At 61.8% G+C, this 19,080-nt stretch overlaps 2 protein-coding genes, 1 long non-coding RNA gene and 1 pseudogene across 4 annotated transcripts; 2 read left to right on the forward strand and 2 right to left on the reverse strand.

Annotated features, from left to right (window-relative positions):
* Nucleotides 1-180: 180 nt before the first annotated feature.
* On the reverse strand, nt 181-4,809 carry LOC107520113. Its single transcript, XR_004954991.1, has 2 exons — nt 4,521-4,809; nt 181-2,688 (listed from the first exon to the last, which is right to left on the reverse strand). It is a non-coding gene; the product is annotated as an uncharacterized LOC107520113 (long non-coding RNA).
* A 150-nt stretch (nt 4,810-4,959) lies between these two features.
* MFSD12 (major facilitator superfamily domain containing 12) lies at nt 4,960-17,725 on the forward strand. 2 transcript variants are annotated; one of them, XM_016163510.2, is made up of 10 exons: nt 4,962-5,389; nt 8,969-9,179; nt 10,856-10,994; nt 11,079-11,261; nt 11,464-11,556; nt 11,644-11,736; nt 12,212-12,382; nt 12,466-12,560; nt 13,490-13,620; nt 13,726-17,725. In XM_016163510.2, the coding sequence occupies exons 1-10, from the start codon at nt 5,092-5,094 to the stop codon at nt 13,746-13,748; spliced, it is 1,437 nt and encodes a 478-aa protein (XP_016018996.2). In that variant the 5' UTR covers nt 4,962-5,091; the 3' UTR covers nt 13,749-17,725. The 2 variants fall into 2 exon arrangements, with proteins under 2 accessions (XP_036090004.1, XP_016018996.2); XM_036234111.1 differs by lacking the exon at nt 13,490-13,620 and having other exon boundaries at nt 4,960-5,389.
* LOC118612738 lies at nt 7,866-7,991 on the forward strand (annotated as a pseudogene).
* CUNH19orf71 (chromosome unknown C19orf71 homolog) lies at nt 14,215-17,247 on the reverse strand. Its single transcript, XM_016163513.2, has 4 exons — nt 16,916-17,247; nt 14,729-14,967; nt 14,516-14,641; nt 14,215-14,429 (listed from the first exon to the last, which is right to left on the reverse strand). The coding sequence occupies exons 1-4, from the start codon at nt 17,218-17,220 to the stop codon at nt 14,251-14,253; spliced, it is 849 nt and encodes a 282-aa protein (XP_016018999.2). The 5' UTR covers nt 17,221-17,247; the 3' UTR covers nt 14,215-14,250.
* Nucleotides 17,726-19,080: the final 1,355 nt, after the last annotated feature.

The raw sequence follows: 19,080 nt of genomic DNA on the forward strand, positions 1-19,080 counted from the left end.
CCACTCTCGAGGTACTACAAAAGGAATTCAGGATTCTTTCTTCACATCAGAAATAAATGAAGGGTTTTGAGGCTGATTTTGAAAGCAGTTTATAGCTCCTTGGCACCAAGAAAAATGCCTTGCTACATGGGTGTTTTCTAGGAAAAATAAAAGTGTATTCATTCCAATTCATGTGATCCATACACAGACCCCCCAACGAGCAGCGTTTATGCAATTCTACTTAGATCCTTCATACATTTATCGAAAAGAGTATCCTTTTTGCCCCCAAATTATAAATTGGTTTTTCTTGTCAACATGAAGCAGTCTGAAGATGTATAATTTTGTTAGTTTCTTTGCAATCATGTCTGTGCTTCGTTTGGAAGTTTTTTGTTTTTTGTTTTTTTACTATGAAACCAGGAGGAGTGTCCCAATTTATTGCCCTAGAAATCCGAGATCCATTCAAAATACAAATGAAATTTATTGTCTCACAGTTCTGGGAGCTGGAATTCTAAGATCAGGACTAGATCAGGGTTGGTTCCTACTGAGAGTTGTGAGAGAGGAGTTGTTCCGTGCCGTCCCCCAGCTGCTGGCGGTTTACTGGCAATCGCTGGCATTCCTCGGCTTGTAGAATCATCGTCTCATCTCTGCCTCAGTCACCACATGACGTTCTCCCTGTGCGTGAGTCTGGGTCCAAATTTCCGCTTTGCGTAAGACACCAGTCATGCTATTACTGGGGCCCAGCCTACTCCAGTGTGACTCAACTTGTTGCATCTGCAACCACCCTGTCCCCAAATAAGGTCATGTTCTGAGATCCTGGGGGTTAGAACTACCTCCTATGAATTTTGTGGGACACCAGGCAAAGCTGATCATATGCACACACATGTACACATGCAAATGCCTCTGAAAAATACGAGGTCGGATCTTGCTTTTGCGATCATTCTCCTCTCTCGCTGGAAACATCAACCTGAACTCTCTCCTCACGCTGTAACCTTTCTCCTAGTGCCCTTATATGTCAGGTGTGGAGCAGTGCTTCGGACCCTCTGACGCTGGGTGACATTCCTCAGCGGGACTGGACCACCGCCTGTTCAGCGAGTCCTGACTGATACACAGTGGGGTCCTTTCCAGTGTCACAGCCCTGGCTATTGTTGGCGCCAGCTAAGAAAATAGTCCTGACTCTGTGGGAAAGGCAGACGAATGTCCCCTCTCTGCTATCTGTGACCCATGGACTGCTTTCTCAGAGTAGGTAGGAAGTCATGAACTTAATGGGCCGTGGCCCTTCCCATTTACATTTTTAATGCTTATTTGGCTTATTTGCCAACGTGGGGGTTCAACTCTTCTCGATCCCCAGGGCGTGCGTGTGGGCCATTTTCCCAGGATGCCTCAGACCTCCTGGGGCTTTTTTCACAGAGTGAATTTAATACAGGGGATTGTTTTAACTGGTGTTGAAAGGCCGACAACGGGGGGAAAGGGGAGTACAGGGGTAGCAGCTGCTGGAATGAAGGGGTGTGGGGACAGGGTTCTCAGGCCTCTGAGGAGGGTGCACCCCGCCGCTGCTGCTGTGGCTGGACCCTCAGACGCTCAGGGAGGCGGCACCAAACCCCAGCTGTGTGACTTGAGAAACTCATCAGAACTGTCTCAGTTGGCCCTTCTTTGAAGTGGGACAGTAACTACCTTCACGAGGCTGCCGAAAGGATTTACTGAGTTTAATTCACACTTGGCGCTCAGAGCTGGGCCTGGCTAGTCCATGCTGCGTAAAGCGTTAGCTACTCTCGTCCACCAAGAATCAAACCCCTGTTGCAGAGAATTTTCTAGTGCAGGGGTTTCAATCCGGGGGTGATTCAGCCCCCCAGGGAATACTGGGCGATGTCTAGAGACGTTTTCGTTTGTCCTGATGCCGGAGGAGGGATGCAGCTGGCACCGAGCGGGGGGAGGGCGGGATGCTGTGATGCCCAGGACAGCTGCCTGCCCCGCGCTCCGCCGCCCCCTCAGCCACCCCGTGATCTTAGAACTTTGGTGCTGAGCCTCGAAGCCCTTCCCCTGCTTTCCTCCACTTCCGCCTCCTGCTCCCCCACCTCTGCTCATCCCAGGCCTGGGTCAGAGGGAAGGCGAAGCACCCCCACTCTCACTCCCCTCCCCCAACACTGAAGGCTGGACCTGGGCCACCAGGACATCTGATCTCTGGCCAGAGAAGGAGGGGACGCGGGTCCGGCGTCAGGGGGCAGCTGGGGACGCTGTGGGGATAGCAACGGCTGTATGGATCGCTCCTGGTCCCAGGCCCATCTGTCTATCAGTATGTCCTGTCCCAGGGCTGGGCACTCATCTCTCCTTCCAGATCTCCGTCCCTCCAGCAGGGCGTTCTCTGATCCGCCTGGCAAATCCGCCCCTGCTCTTACTTGGGGCGGGTATGCTGCCCACAGCTGAGGCCCGCTTGGGAATAAGCCACCCATCCCACCCCACAGGACTTTTTATCTGACCCCTCTCCCACCCTTTCTCAAAATCCCGCCTCAGCTCCTTGTTGACCTGGGGGTAAGGTCCTGACTCCTCATCTGCCATTCGGTCACCCTTCTGGGTCTTGTTCCTCCAGCCACAGCTCTGACCGTGGGGGACGTGGAGCGTCCAGCTCTGTCCCACTTCCTCAGACTAAAGGTTTCAAATCTCGAGGGCTCCAACATTGCTTAGCACGAAGCCAGATCCATTGAACAAATGAGTCTGTGAAAACAATAAATGAATGAATGACCTGACTCAGAGACGCCTCCCTGGTCGGCCCCAGAGTCAGGGGCAGCCTCGTCCGCCTTCCCCACAGAGTCAGGGCCAGGAAATAGATGGCACCAACGGGACCAGGCCCCGAGATGTGCTGGGGCTCCCCCCGCCCCCCGCCCGTGCAGGGCCTGCCACAGGGGGCTGCCTGAGCGCCTGCCCCACACGGAAAGCTGATAGGAGACTGGACACAGAGCCAGCATTTTGCCTTCGGCTGGACCCTCCCCTGTCAGGGAACGAAGAACTCAGAGCCATGGGAGGTGCATGTCGCTCAGCCCTCTGGCCAGCCCTCCGGCTGGGAATGCCAGTCTGGAAAACGGACGTGAATCGGTGTAAAATCTCCTAGGGGCGTCATGGGATGACAGGAGGCGGGGAATGGAAATAAAAATAAAAATAAACTGGTATTTTGCAATAGTCTTTCATTTTTAGAAATAACTTTTAGAAGTCTTTCATGTCTCTTGAAGAAATCTAAAGGGAGCTTAACCTACAGGAAGGAAAGAATCGAGGTTCTTATCTTTCCTTATCCTTTCATCTCCTCCGCATTGGTCAATCCTTATCGCCCCTCTTCCCCTGCGAGGTTCCCTCTCTCCAGCCGCGGACCCCACCCACACCCATGGTTCAGACTCCTTTTCGTACAAGTGTGTGGTGCAGTGGGTGGTCTGCATTAGTGCTGGGGCTGGGCTGGGCGCCCTTGGGCCGCCCGAGCCTCAAGTTCATAAGAGGGTTCCCGTCCGTTTCCCAATATCTGTGTGCATTTCTGATTCTCTGCCCATATGTCCACCATCCGGTTATTTGATGGATATTTATTTTTCATTTTAATTAAATGTATTGGAGGTGACACTGGTTAATAACGTTATATATATATCAAGTGTATGACTTTATAATACAGCGCCTGTGTACTCCATTGAGTGCTCATGGCTCAAAGTATAGTCTCCTTCCGTCACCATGACCCCCCTTTGTCCCCCCGCCCCCCGTCACTCCCTTCCCCCTCTGGTAACCACCATTCTGTGGCCTCGACAGATATTTCTTGAGCTCCTACTATGTGCCGGGCACTGCTTGGGACGATGCGGTGACTAAGACTGTCCCGGTCCCTGCCTCCGAGGGGATCGCAGTCCAGTGGGGCAGACAGATGGGTACAGCTGGGAGAGGGTAGAGCAGGTATTAGGCTGTAACGAGGGCAGCTCAGGGCACTGTGCGAGCCTAGAGTGATCACTGACAGCGGACCAGGGGGTGCTCGGAAGCCTTCTGGCCGAGAATATTGAGATGGCACTTCTACACTTTTAACACACATCGTACCCACTCTAGAGCCACGGAGACTGAGGCCCCACAAAACTAAGGCACTTGTCCCAGTGGGAACACCTCGGGGAGTGCGGGAGGGGGGGGGCTGGTCGGGAACCCGTGATTCTGGCCACGCACTTTGACACTACCGCTGGAGGAGGCCTGGACGCCTGAGGGGACCTGCATCCAAGGCTTGTAGGAACTTGTGGTGACCCAGTCGTGGGTGGGCCGTTGGAGGACACTGGCGAGAGCTCTGGCCGTCGGAATGCACGCACCTGACTCACCGTCAGGTGAGCCCTGTGCGTCCCTCAGCACCCTCTCCCCTCTCTGGGCGTGTGTCCCGGCCTGTGAAATGGGAGAGGCTTGCTCCGCCTCTCGCCCAGCTGGGGTGAGAAAACCCAAGTGGGGCGCTTGGCACAGTCGGCGCTCATTAAATGCCGGCTGGTGTTAAGATGATTATCCCCATTATTATCCGTAATGACTAATTAATTAGAACTAATACGTACTCTGCGCGTCCGATTGTGTCTCACCCGGCCGAGAAGTCACCGGACTCCGCGGAGAGGCGAGCTCAGGCTCGGGCTCCCCGGCGACCTATGCCCCAGCCCACCCCGTTCTCCCCGGCCCACATCAGGCCTCATAAAGCTGCAGGCAGGCTGGGGTGGCGGGGGCCTGGCGGCAGGAGTCTGGGTGGGAGAGTTCATTGCGTAGCCCCTAACTTCTGTAAGGAGTGGTCCCCCAAACCCGGGTCACCGTCGGGCGCTAGGACCGCGCGGCACCGTCGGCGCAGGGTGAAAAGGCCAGGCTAACCCAGGAAACACGCCTATCTCCCCGGTGATTGGCTGTCGGGCCCCGGCGCGCGGCCCCGATTGGTGAAAAAGGCCGCTATTCCCGGGATGCTCCGCCCCGCCCCGCCCGGCCTCAGTCTGGGGTCCTCCGGCTCCGCCGCCGCAGGCGCTCTCCGCGGGAGGCGGGACGGCGCGGACGCGGGCGGCGGCGGGGAGAGCGGGCCGCACACGGCTGGGGCCGGGTCCCGTTTGCTAAGTGCTGGCCGGTCCGGCCCAAGCCCGGATCGCCGCCATGGGCCCGGGGCCCCCGGTGGCCGCAGCGGGGGCGACCCCGCGGCCGATGACCCTGGCGGCGCGATTGAGCTACGCCGTGGGCCACTTCCTCAACGACCTGTGCGCGTCCATGTGGTTCACCTACCTGCTGCTTTACCTGCACTCGGTGCGCGCCTACAGCTCGCGCGGCGCGGGGCTGCTGCTGCTGCTCGGCCAGGTGGCCGACGGGCTCTGCACGCCCCTCGTGGGCTACGAGGCCGACCGCGCCGCCGGCCGCTGCGCCCGCTGCGGGCCGCGCAAGGCCTGGCACCTGGTCGGTAAGTCCCCGCCGAGCCTCCGCCATCCGGCCGCTCGGCTGCCCAGTCCCCCTTTCATCTCTGCCCGGTGCCTGAGTCCTTCCCCTCCGTCTGCCCCACGGCTGCTGTCTGCCCTGGGAAGACCCCTGCATGCGACTGTTGGTGTGACCCTTCAGTGCCGCTTCTCTTTCTGTCTGACCCCTGGGGGCCCCCTGAAGTCTCTTTGGGTTGGGTCTTACTGTCCAGCGCCTCTTCTGTCAGTCTGTCTGGTCCGGCCTGACCTCTCCATCTGTCCATCGGGGCGACCACCGGGACAACTCAGCCTGAGTGAGAGTCAGCCTGCCTAGAGTCTCAGCTCTCCGTTTTCCCAACGCGCTCCATCCATCCCCGCCCCAATCTCGGGCAACCTGTCGCTTGGGTGTTTTTCCGGCGTTGAGTTAGAAGTCAGTGTGTGACTGACCGGGATCAGGTCTGCAGACTGCAGGTCACCCTCTGGCCTGGGGGTGTTGCCAGCCAGGGGGGCTGTTGGGGATGTGAGGAGGCGCCCCCTCCCCGCCCGTGGGGTGCCTGACCAATGCACACCAGTGATAAGGCCTGTGTGTCTGGCATCCTTTCTCTGCCCGCCCAGGCCCTGAGCTTTGAGACTGGCCCCCGCCACTCTCGCTGCTGACCGGCCCTCAGCAGGAGCGCTGGCTGCATCCTGGCCTCGAGGGTGCTTGGGTCTTTTCAGGAGGCAGGGCCAGGAATCTGGCCACTTGGGGAATTCTGGGCGGCAGCTTTCTAGAAGGCAGGAGGGGCCAGGCTGGTGTCTTCTTGCCCTTGGGAACAATGAGCTGGGGGAGGTAGTGGGTGACAGATCTCCACATAGCCCGGGGTGGCTAGAATCGCTGTGGCCACAGCCTGGGGCTGGATTTCAGGTCTGACAGGCCAGGACACTAAGGCCGTGCCTGGGCCACTCCAGACTGTAGGAGTCTCAGACCAGAGGTGTCCCTCTGTGCGCTGATGTTGGGTTCGCTTGGAGAGCTGACCCCAGAGTCTCAAAGGCAGTTTTGTTTATAGTTGTAGGTCGACTCACTGACATGCAAACCAAGTGGACCAGAGAGATGAGCAGGGTGATGGGGGGTATGTGAGAAGGGCTCCGTCGGGGGGGGCAGGGGAAACCCCAGCTGGGGAGACGGAGCCAGCATGGAAGGGTGGCCCTGGCAGCAGGCCCTGCATGTGCGAAGGCCCCGAGGTGGGACCTGTTCCCAGCTCAGAGCCCCCAGGCCTGACTCTGCCCCTTCATCGATGGGAGGCCTGCGATTCAGTGAGGGTCCCACCTGATCCCAGGAAGAACCTACAGAAGTAGGGGTTGGGGGAGGGGCTGGAAGCATTTTGTAAATAACCGAAGGGTTTATGTTTATGCAAGCCTGGAGGATGGGTGCCCCGACCAGACACCAAGGCCTCCACCTGCACCCCTTCCCCTCTCTGGGTAGAGGGTCTGTTGGGGAGAGGAAGCCAGGGTAGCCCCTCGTGATGCCTGATAAGGTGACTTAAGCAAAGGTCACCCAGGCACCAGTGCCCACTTCTCTATTTGCCCGAGTCTGTGGGTGGCGATGGACTCAGTCTTTCCCTTAGTGAGATCTCTGCCTCCCACCTAGCCCAGAGGATCCTCGGAGCCAGACATTGGGGGTGGGGGGCGGCGCTCCTGTGGGGCCCAGGCTGGGGCGGGCGCGTGGACTGGCCTTCATGAGAGAGCAGCGGAGCTCTGGAGGATGGGACATCGGCTTTGGGTTTTGAAGGGCGGATAGGAGTGTGTGTAGGGGGCACGTTCCACACAGTTGAAGGCACCTGCGCAAGGGTGCACGTATTTTGGCTTTGAACGGGACGTGGTCCACAGTAGCAGGGCCTCCAAGCTTCCACACGGCCCGTGCTCGCTCCCCACAGCTGGTCAGGAAGCAGATATTCCCATCATCTCCGTTTCTTGGAAACTGAAGCCCCGAGAGGCAAAGTCACATGCCCAAGGTCCCTCAGCCAGGCAGCCTGGCACTGACAATGGTTAACCTGGCCGGGGAAGCAGCGGGTTGGAGTCCGGCCTGGGCAGCCCAGCCCTCTGACCAAAGTCTGCTAAGGGTGCCTGGCCCCGGGGTGCCTCCAGCCCCCAGCCATCTGCCCCGGATGCCCCTCCCAGTTCCAGAGAAAGATTGGGGCTGGTTTTGGTTTCATTTCCTGGTTCCAGGACTGCAGGGCGGGCCCAGGGTCTGGGGATGAGGTCACCTTCAGAGCTGGGAGGGGGTCGGTAGGTCAGCTGCCTGGCTCCCTCTAGGCTTAGGGAGGGGAGGAGAAGGGCGCAAGGCTGGAGGGAGGGAGCTGGGCTCAGAGTCCCGCAAGCTGGATGCTCAGCTCTGCGGCCCACTCAGTAGACCTCAGTTTCCTCATCTGAAAAATGAGGATAATGACATCAGTAACAGCCACCTCTTTGGGCTGTAATAGAGGCTGTTATTATTCACTCGTTCAAGTCTACAGCCACGCCGCCCTGAACGTGCCCGATCTTGTCTGATCTGGGATCTGGGAAGCTAAGCAGGGTCAGGCCTGGTGAGTACTTGGATGGGAGACCACCCAGGAAGACCAGGTGCTGTAGGCATGAAAAAACAAATAAAATAAAAAGAAAAGAAAATAATTTAATCATTCAAGAGATATTGATGTGCCGGGCTCCATGCTGGGTCCCTGGGACACAGCAGTGACTTGGAGACACCTGGTTCCCACCCCCAGCATCCACAGCCCGGTGGGGGAGGCAGGCAGGAAGCAGACACAGGATTCCTGTGCGGGCTGAGGGGTGTGAAGAAAAGCAAGCAGGGTCCACATAGAGTGTGTTGGGGCAGGGAGGGGACTGCTGGTGACCGAGCTGGTCAGGGAGGACCTCTCTGAGGACACGGGATTTGAGTGCCGAGGGATGAAATGGAGACCCCTTGCGAAAGTGTGAGGGGCAGGGCGTCTCAGGCGGAGGGCACAGCATGTGCAAAGATCCTGAGGCAGGACTATGCCCTGCATGCGGGGGGAGGCCTGTGTGGCTGGAGCAGAGTGCGGGGAGAGCAGGGGGAGGTGCGGGGGTGGGGGGACGGGGGCGGGTGGTGCAGGACTGGGGGGCTGCGGGGCCGCGGGAAGGACTCAGCCTTGTTCAGGGCTATTAGTTTTCCAGGGAGAGGTCCTCTGAGGAGCTGACGGGGACACTGGGGCTTGGGGAGGGCGGAGTCCAGCATCCTTGGTCACGTGATCCCACAGGACCCCTGATAGGAGCTGCGGAGTGGGGTGGGCAAGTTGTGGGTGTCAGTGGTGTGTCTGTGGTGGGCAGTTCTCCAGGGCTCCCCATAGCGCACTTTCAGCCTGCTGCGTGACCTCTCAGGAACCCCAGCTCTCTGCCTCAGTTTCCCCATTTATCACGGGGGCCATAAACCTGGGACGCCCCGTCTCGCTGATCCCACACACCCCGCTGTGTGACTTCGGGAGGGTCTCTCGCTGTTTTTGTGTCTCTGTTTGGTCCCTCCGCGGTCACACCTGGGGAGCCCTGGGCCACTGTGGGGAGGCCTCGTGATGTGACGTCCCTGCTCCGCCTCCCCACAGGCACCATCTCCGTCCTGCTGTCCTTCCCCTTCATCTTCAGCCCCTGCCTGGGCTGCGGGGCGACCACGCCCGAGTGGGCCGCCCTCCTCTACTATGCACCCTTCATCGTCATCTTCCAGTTCGGCTGGGCCGCCACGCAGATCGCCCACCTCAGCCTCATCCCTGAGCTTGTCACCAACGACCACGAGAAGGTGGAGCTCACCGCTCTCAGGTATGGCCTGCGCGGGGCGGGTACATGCAGAACAGGTGAGGCGGGGCCGCCCGGGGCGCCCTTTCTGTGCGGCCCTGCCAGGCTGGGTGGCTCTGGGCCTCACAGCTGCAGCTCATACACCTGTAACAATGAACTGGTCAGCTGCTGGCCTAACAAAGGCAAAATATCATGTCACAGTCCCTGTGGCTAAGAGTCTGTTGCTCAGCTGGGTTTTCTTCACTGTCCGAGGCGTCAATCAAGGCGTCAGCTAGGGCTGGTGTCCAGTCTGAGGCCTGGGGTCCCTCTGCCCTGCTCACGCAGTTGGTGGCAGAATTAATTTTCTTGCGGCTGTAGAGCTCATGGTGGCTCGCTGACTCTTCTGAGACCCGCAGGAGAGTCAGAGCTGAGAGATGGCTTGTCTTTTTCTCTAATGGCCTGATTAGGTCAGGCCCACCGAGGATCACCTCCCTTAATTACATCTGCAAATCCCTTCACCTGTGCCACAGAATGCTGCGTAAACATGGGAGTGACGTCCCATCATGCCCCTAAGGCCCATCCCCAAGGGGAGGGAGTTAGGTAGGACCGAGGCCAGGACCAGGACCGCTTTAGAACCCTGCCTGCCGCACGTGGACACAGTTGGTGCCCGGCTTATCCATCCACTTGCTTGAGGTGCTAGAGGAGGTTATTCTGGATTCGGTGACCATCGGAGCATTTATGGAACGCTTGCTGTATGCCAGGCACAGTTCTACGCGCTTCATGTGAATTACCTTCTTTGACCCTCATGAGAAGCCCAGGTTGTCATGTGCCCAAGGCCAGAGTGAGGTGCCTGTGGGACATGTGCAGTAAGAGAAAGGTACAGGAGATGGCGGCTCCAGCCAGCAGGGACAGCATGTGCGGGGCCGGCCGCCGAGGTGGGAGCTTGGAGGAGGGCCCAGCCTGTCCGGCCGTCGGTGCCATTAGTGCGTGTCCCTCCGGTCAGGACAGCGCCTTTGTCGAGGGTCCTGCCCGTCTCTACCTCAGCCTGGCTGGCCCCCATCGTTTTCCTCCCCACCCGCCTCTGAGTTCCCCATTATTGCCGAGAGCTGCAGGCACTAACGACGGGGTTGCTCAATGCCCGGGCCCCCAAGGGCCCCAGCTGACAGGGGATAGTGCTTTATGGCCAACCTTGTGGCATCTTCGCTATGATCTTGGGGGAAAGAACTGTTCTCTTTCAGAAAAGGAAACTGAGTCGTGCTGAGATCCAGAGGCTCCCCACACCCTGCCCTGCCCCAGCTGGGGTACCACAGTTGAGCCCCTGGAGGGACATTGCTCTGGGGCTGCAGGCAGGAGCCAGCCCAGATGATTCTAGGCCATGGGGCCCTGCCCTGCCAAAGCTCGGGACCTGGGTACCGAGAATCCCGGAATCCTGGCTTCTAAGCACGTGGAGCTTTCAGACTTGGGCTGCAGCCCTGACTAGGCCTGTCCTGCTTCTGCACCCCCGCTCCCTGTCCCGGCGGTCTCAGGTCAGAGTTGTCATCACTAGGTGATGTGCAGGCTGGGAGAACTGAGGCCAGCAGGACTTCCTTGGGGCCACCCAAGGTTTAGTGGCTGAAATCACCCATCGGCCACAAACAGCTCTGACCATGCAGCTGCCGTGGGGAGGAAGTGGCCGTGTGGCTTCCTGGGCTGCCATGCCGAGGCCTGCCTGTCCCCGCCAGGTACGCCTTCACCGTGGTGGCCAACATCACCGTCTACGGCGCCGCCTGGCTCCTGCTCCACCTGCAGGCGTCTCCACACGTGGGGCCCGTCCAGGATGTCAGCGACCAGCTGGGGGTCCAGGACGTGCCTGTGTTTCGGGTGAGCGGGGGCTGGGGGCAGACCCTGAACGTGGGGCCTGGGCTGTGACAGCCACCTCTGACCCCGCTCCTGCCCGGCCCCCAGAACCTCGCCCTGCTGGTGGTGGGCATCGGCGCCGTCTTCTCACTGCTGTTCCACCTGGGCACCAGGGAGGGGCGCCGGCAGCAGGTGGCGGAGCAGGACGAACACACCCCGCTGCTGGCCCCCGCCGCGGCCCGGCCCCTGCTGCTCTGGAAACACTGGCTTCGGGAGCCGGCCTTTTACCAGGTACCGTGTGCGGGCGCGGGGCTGCACGCGGGGCTGCAGGCGGGGGCGGCCGCGCCGGCGTCGCTGGTCCGTCACCGCCGTCTTCTCCCTGACCAGCAGCCGCCGCCAGTGGGTCAGGTGCCCGCTGCAGCCAGGCCCCCGCAGCCCCTGCTGGCGGGAGTGCAGGGTCCGTCTGACACCTGCACCGTCCCTTTGCCCACAGGTGGGCCTGCTGTACATGAGCACGCGGCTCATTGTGAACCTGTCCCAGACGTACATGGCCATGTACCTCACCTACTCCCTCAACCTGCCCAAGGTGAGCGGGGCGGGGCGGGGTGGGGCGGGGCAGCAGCGCCAGCCTGAGCGGCCCTCCTGACGCGCCCGCGCCCGCTCCGCCCGACAGAAGTTCATCGCCACCATCCCGCTGGTGATGTACCTCAGTGGTTTCTTCTCCTCCTTCCTCATGAAGCCGGTCAACAAGTGGATCGGGCGGCACGTGAGTACGCGGGCCGGCGGGGACAGCGGGGGTCCCACACAGGAGCTCCCTCCGACGCTCAGAAGCCTGGCGATTCCAGCCCACGGCACCCGCACCTCGTAGAGGTCTTGTGTCTGGGACCCGAGTTCTAGAATCCTGGCTTCTGAGTGTCTCGGGCCTGTGGAGCTCTAGAACTTTCTGTGCTGACCAGTGTGCCAGCCATGGTGCCTTTTGAGTACCCGAGATGTGGCTAGCGTGACCAAGGAACTGAATGCCCCATTTTGTCTAATTTTACTTAATTTGCACTTAGACATAAAGGCACCTGTCACTAGGACGTCAGCTCCCCGGTGCGGTCAGAGCTGGGGGCTCCTTAGGGACGGTCCAGCTTGACGCGCTCTCTCTCTGGGGTTGGGGGGCAGTGGACGGAGGCCGGAGGGCAGGCACTGGGCTCGCGAGCCGCCCAGCGAGGCAGGCCTGACGCCCGTCTCCTCTGCAGATGACCTACTTCACGGGCCTCCTGCTGATCCTGGCCTTCGCGGCCTGGGTGGCGCTGGCAGACAGGCTGGGTGTGGCTGTGTACATGGTGGCTGTGCTGCTGGGCATGGGCTGTGCCACCATCCTCGTCACCTCCTTGGCCATGACGGCCGACCTCATTGGCCCCCACACGGTAGGGCTGCTGGGCAGGGCCGGTGGGGACCGGGGCCCGGGGCCCAGGCCACAGTGCTGACCTCTCTGCCTGTGTCCCCTCAGCACAGTGGAGCCTTCGTGTATGGTGCCATGAGCTTCTCGGATAAGGTGGCCAACGGGCTGGCAGTCATGGTCATCCAGGGTCTGCACCCCTGCTCGTGAGTGCGACTCATTCATTCATTCATTCATTCATTCAACAAGAGTGTACTGAGCGTGTGCTGTGTGGCAGGTGCCGCTCCAGGTCTGGGTGTTTGGTGTGGACGAGAGATCCCACCTGGTGGGGGCCGCAGGCCAGGGACCCCTGGCCCTGTGACCTCGGACACTTCACTAGTCAACAAACCCCGGATCGCTACGAGCAGCCGCCTACAGCTGTACTGGAACGTGAGTGGACAGGGCTATGGGGAAGCCAGAATCCACGTCCCGCAGAACCTGGGCTTCCAGACTGATGGTTCTAGATCACCACGTGCTCGCCTTGTGGAAGGCCAGGATCTGGGAACCAGAGCTGGCCTGGGTCTCTATCCTCGTGGAGCCGGGGGCAATGCCAGCCAAGTTAGTCACACAACATGTGGTCCAGACCAGTGGCCAGGGGCATGAAGGACACCACCTGCAAAGGCCCTGCTGGGGCAACAGGTCAGGGAGGGCTTCTTGGAGGCGATGGCATTGGTCCTGAGACCTGGTGGTTATCAGTGGTGGGAGGAATAACCAGTGCAAAGGCCCTGGGGCAGGCCCGTGCCTGGCATGCTGGAGAAACAGAGGAGGCCCGTGAGCATGGGGAGGGGACAGGGCAGGCCGGGCAGGGCCTGGTGGAGGGCTATGGGCCGAGGAGGGGCAGGGCCTGACTTGGGTGCTCACAGGTGCCCTTGGTGGCTGAAGTGAGGGCTGGCGCTTGGAGACCAGGCAGAAGGAGACCTGGTTGAAGGATCGGGCGTGGGAGGAGAGAAGGGGGTCGAGGGCGACCCCCAGGTTCTGACCTGAGTGCTGGGAAAGGCGCTGCCCGCAGCTCAAGTGGGGTGACCTGGCTGTGTGTGGGAAGTCCCGGCTGGAGGAGGCCAAGTGTCTGCTCACCTGCGCTGTCCCCCCACCCCAGCTCGGAGCTCTGCTGCAAGGCCTGCGTGGGCTTCTACCACTGGGTGATGGTGGCCGTGACGGGCGGCGTGGGCGTGGCCGCCACCCTCTGTCTGAGCAGCCTCCTCGTCTGGCCCTTGCGCCTGCGGAGCTGTGAGTTGCAGGCTCCCCTCCAACCCCCAGACCCCGACCTGGCCATGCGGGGAGGGTTGGGGCCAGGGCAGGCCCCATGCTCACCGACCCACCCCTCTCTTGCAGGGGCCCCTGGAGCCCAGCCCTGACGTCCCCTCAAGGCCTCCTGCCCAGTGCAAAGGACTGCGACCACACATTCCACGCCCTGCTCCTCAGGTCCCCACCCCTCCTTCCTGGCCCAGCTGTGGTCAGCGGGTGAGGGCAGGATCCCGGCTGGGGCGATAGCTGGCTAGGCCCTCTGGTATCCAGGGGTCCACAGTTTAGGGGTTCCCCAGCCTAATGGATGACTAGGGGTACCATGCTGCATGAGGTGGGGTGTGTAGGTCCTGGAGCCCAGCTGGGGTCTCCACTCAGGGACAGCGTCATCGCTGAGCCGTTCTGGAGCCTGGTCTGGGGAGCCCAGCCCAGCCCCCCGCTCCCAGGATGGCGCTGACGGTGAATAAAGAGCTGCCCACGGCGAGGACTGGCCTTAGCTGTCTGCCTGGGGACTTGCTAGAGACTCCCTTTACCTGGCCGCCCAGCGCCCTGGGCCCCGGATGTGGACAGCAGCCCAGGGAGAGGCGCGGCGTCCCCGCAGAGGGACGGTCTTTATCAGAGGGTGGGCGTGTGCACAGCGGGGGGCCGCTGGCCGATGGCCGGGCAGTAGGGTTCCAGGTCCCACTGCCGGTAGCTCTGGGTGGTGTAGCGTGGGCGCTGCTGCGCTGACAGGTCGGGCACGTAGTCGGACACCCTGCCCGGTGGCTCCACCCCGTACCGGTGCCTGTTGACCGCTGTGGGGCAGGACCGGGGTCAGCTCCTGGCCCCAGCTTCCTGGCCCAGGCAGTGTCACCCCCAGTGCCCGCGACCCTGGCCTCACCATATTCCTTGCCCCGGATGGGTCTGTCCGTCCACAGCACGGTCCCCCACCGCGTGCTGGGGGCCCTGTGCTGGGCGGGCACGATGGGGTCGTGCCAGGCGGTCTCCCGGAGGTGCTGGGTGTAGGCTGCGGGGAGAGTGGGAGGGAGGTCGTCTCTGGCCCTTGCTGTCCCTGGGGCTGGCCCGGGTCAGGGCAGGCGGGCCCGGCACTCACCCGAGGGCATGCTGCGCTCCCGGTGGCCGTAGCATCCTTGCCAGTGGGCGTAAGCCTCACGGTAGGGGCTGTCCAGGGACCTGGGGAGCGTGTACCAGGCTTCGCGGGAGTCCGAGTTGGTTAGGCCCGTGTACCACGACTGGCCGGCCGCGTCCCGTCCCATGGGCGTGTACTTCCAGCGCACTGCCTGTCTGATGGCCGGCGTCCAGCGGGGCCCCGCCAGGGACAGGTAGTCATCACTGAGGGCCAGGGGAGAGGACAGGCTGAGCCTGAGGCTGTCCTCTGCCCGTCTCTAGGATGGGCCTTTTACCCCTTTGCCACGTCGTGGCATCAGGGGCGAAGGCCTGGCCTGCCCTGTGGGGCCTTCTCCATCTCGGCTGCGAGTCCTCCGGCGCTGGCCGCCCCGCCTGGGCCGGCCGAGTGGGAGGCCCCTCCTGTCGCGTCCTCCCAGGATCCGCTCAGCGCTTCAGCTTTCCTTGACTCTCCCCCAAGGGACTTCAGGGAATGGGGTACAAAAGCTGTGGCGATCCTGGGCTCCTAAAGTCCTTGTCCAGCCTCTTAGACGCACAGGCCCCTTCCTCCGGGAAGCTTCCCCCGCCCCCGGCCCGGAGGCACACCGGGAAGACGCAGTTGTGGCTGAGCGAGTGGCTTGAGGAGACCACGGGGGCGTCGTGTCATCATCCGGCCAGTCACTGCGGACCAGCCGGGGGTGAGGACGAGCTCAGTTAAAGGACAAACTGTGGGGCTGCACATCTGTGCCTGTTCCAGGGGCCTCTGGGGCCAGAGCCTGTCCTAGGCGGTGAGCGCCTGGGCTTCCCCAAGGAGGGGTGGCCCACTCCAGGTGGAGATGGACGTGCACACCCCCAGAGGCAGCAGAGGGCGGTGTAAGGGACAGAGAGGCCACAGTGCAGACAGGTTAGTGAAGACACGATGATGGCAAAATCGAACCTCAGTGAGTTACCAGTGAAACTAAACACGAGGAAAAGCGGAAGGCCCCGACGGCGAGGTTGCAGGGACACCTGCTCCCGCAGAACGTCCCCCCGGAGGGCGTCCAGACGGGCGCGTGCCCTCCCCCGCGAGCTCGGTCCTGGGACTCGCCCGGGGTGGGGCTGGCCGTCCCCAGGACGGCCCCAGCAGGCCACAGACTAGACGCCTTCGTCTCTGCCGCGCAGCCCAGCTCAGTCCTCACTCGGCATCAAGACCAGAAACGCGCGTGGCTCAGCAAAGGGGGGACAAGCCGGGTCGGTTCTGAACACCAGCCTTGGGGACCTGACACAGACTGGGTTTGCCACCCAAAGGGCCAGATCAAGATCGCCTGGGGTGTCTCATGCTATGAATGTTCCGTGCTCTGCCTGCCCCAGCCGCCAGCCTGGACTGCCCCGGTCACCCCTGCGGCCTTCCAGAGTGGCCAGAGCCTGTGCCCTCCGGGAAGGAAACGGGGGCGCCTGCTGCCCTTTTTAAAATTTTCTTGGCAACGGAGCGGCGCGAAGGTCACTCACACGCCTGCTTCGTTCTCGCCGCTGCGGAGCATGCGCCATGACTGGCTGCGAGTCGCTGGTTAATGGTGCTCTACTGGGCTGGGTGTCCCCTCCCCCCAATTCACATCCACCGGGAACCTCAGAACGTGGCCTGATGTGGTAACGGGGTCTTAGCGGGCAGCTGTTGAGGCCACAGTGCGTTAGGGTGGCCCTGGTGACCCTGTAGGGAGAGGGGACTCTGGACACACATGGGAGGTCATGGGGTGACAGAGGCAGAGACGGGGCGGTGTGTCTACAAGACCAGGGACACCAAGGCCTGCCAGTGGGTCGTCGGAACCTGGGAGAACACGGAGCGGGTTCTCCCTGGAGGCCTTGGGAGGAATTAGCCTGGACCCTCCAGAACTGGGAAGGAATAACGTTAGGTGTCTGAGCTGCCTGGCCTCGGGGGCTTTGCCACAGGCGTCCCAGGACACTCCTGGGCCCCAGTGCCTCAGCGTGCCATGAGCCGCTGTGCACACAGCAGCGAGCACCAGCGACTGCCCCCCGCCCTGCACCACGCGCTGACGCCGGCGAGAGGCGAGGGAGCAGCAGCCAGAACCAGGCAGCGCCCCTTTCGGGAAGAATCCGCGACACTGGGAGAAGCCACACCAAACCCCGTCACACCCCAGACCCAGAGGCCGAGTCTGGGGGCAGGACGGGCACTACTCACTTGTAGAGAGACGCCGGGAAGTCCACCTCGAGGGTCCCCTGGGGGACGCAGGACCGGGTGGCCTCCCGCCTCAGGGTCTGCATGTTGCCTCTGGGCTCCTGGCTGCTCTTGCCTGGGAGGGCTGTGTGGCCACTGTTAACAGCAACAAAGGCCACCTCGTGGTGTCCTGGCAACGGCGCTGGGGGCCCTGGCCCCTGTCCAGGCCACGCCCGCCTGCCCCAGCAGGAGGGGCTGAGGGCGGAGCTGGGGCGGGGCCTGCGTGGCCGGTCAGGCTCAGGCTCCCACTGCTCCTCCGCCCCTCCCATCCCCACAGGGGTCCCCGAATCACAGGGAGCTTCTGAATCTCACTCCCGCACCCACGGCCTTACCTCTCCGGGTGCTCAGGCCGGGGCTGCCCCGGGCTCCAGTCCCTGCCTCCGCACCCCGCACTCATCCAGCCTTCATCTACTTTCCAAACACCTCGGAGCAAAACCCTCCACACAGATGTTCACAGCAGCGTGATTCACAACTAAACTGGAAACCGCCGAAAGGGCCGTCGACCGAACGAGCACGGCGTGGCCCCCCCACGCGGGAATGCCGCTCGCCGTGAAAGGCGTGACGCGCCGCCGCCACGCGGACACGTCGAACTCGACGCTCAGTGAGACGCCAGACAGCGTGCGGTTCCGTTTGTGCGGCGTGTCCGGAAGGGGCACATACAGAGACAGGAAGGGGGCTCATGGCTGTCAGGGGCTGGGGGGGTGCAGCGGACGGGGATGGGGTTTCTTTCTCGGGGTGGAGTGTTCTGGAATTAAATATAGGTGCACAACACTGCGAATGCATCTCATCCCACTGAATTGTGCATTTTAAGGGGGTAAACTGTAAGTTATATGTATTTACCACAAATTTAAAGTGATAGTCCAGGATTTGCCCCTTTCTCCACCTCCATGTGGTCCTGGCCACAGTCACGCCATCACCCAGCCGGCAGAGCCTCCTCGGGGGCCTCTCCGCCCCTGCTCCAGCAGGTCTCCACACATCCCTTCCCAGCTCGGCACACCGGGGCTCCCGCCTTGGCCCACAAGGCCCCGCACGACCTGCCTGTCCCCCCGCCCCGCCCAGCTCTCGCAGCACGCCAGGCGCGGTCCCGCCCCAGGGCCTCGGCGTGGGCTGCGCCCTCCGCCCGGAAAGCCACCTGCCCAGGTGTCTCCTGCTCTTCTTCGGGGCCTTGCCCAAATGTCAGGTTTGCAGCGAGTCCCGGATTCAAAGCTTTCCTTTCCCAAAGCCACCGACCCCTGTGACAGCACACACGTCCCTCTCACAACAGAAGCTCCACGAGCACAGGGCTGGGGATCCGGTGTTTTGTTGCCCCCAGTGCCCAGGACTGGGACCTTGACCTCGGGGGAGGGCCCGCTGGGTGCTTCACCAGCCATGGGCAGCTGCAAGGTCCCCCGGCCTCTGCCTCACCCACTGTTTCTCTGTTCCCACGAAAGCAACACTTGATCAGCAGACACCCAAGACAGACCTGCCCACCCCGCCCAGCCTCAGCCTTGCCCGAATGCGAGTGCTGGGTGGGCAATGCCCCACGGCCGCCCTGGCCCCATCAGGTGTAGGTGGCCGTGCACCTGCCCTGCCTGAGAACTCCCCGTCCCCCCTTACTGCACGCGGAGGCCTCCGCCACCCCAGACTGGCACGAACATCCTCCTCGCCCTGCCCTCTCATGAATCCAGGGACAGTGGGGTCCCTCAAAGACGGCTGCCCACCTCCGGTTTGTGACGTTCAACTGACTCAGGGCCTCGAGTGTGACTCCAGCTGTCAGCCACCCCAGCCAGGGACCAGAGACGGATGGCTGGCCAGCCCCAGCCGTGCACGACACACACCACCGCGTGCCGCAGGAACGAGGCTCGCTCTGCTCCAGGCGCCCTCCCTGCCCAACGCGCAGGTGAGGGACGTGCATCTCGCGCCCCTGTTCTCCAAACCCCTAGGCTCAGATCCCACCTGTGCAGAGCCCGCGCCCAGGCTCTTTGGCAGCTGTACAGGGCAAAGGTAAGGTAGAGACGGACCACTCTTATTAAAAAGGCTCGATGATCTCACTTAACTGAAATACACACATCTACGTACACTGGCCTCGGCTGTCCCAGCGGCGGGCAGATGATGGGATGGGCCGGGGGCAGGGCCCGCACCCAAGCAGG

Source organism: Rousettus aegyptiacus, unplaced genomic scaffold, assembly GCF_014176215.1.
Source record: "Rousettus aegyptiacus isolate mRouAeg1 unplaced genomic scaffold, mRouAeg1.p scaffold_m13_p_16, whole genome shotgun sequence".
NCBI lineage: Eukaryota > Metazoa > Chordata > Mammalia > Chiroptera > Pteropodidae > Rousettus > Rousettus aegyptiacus.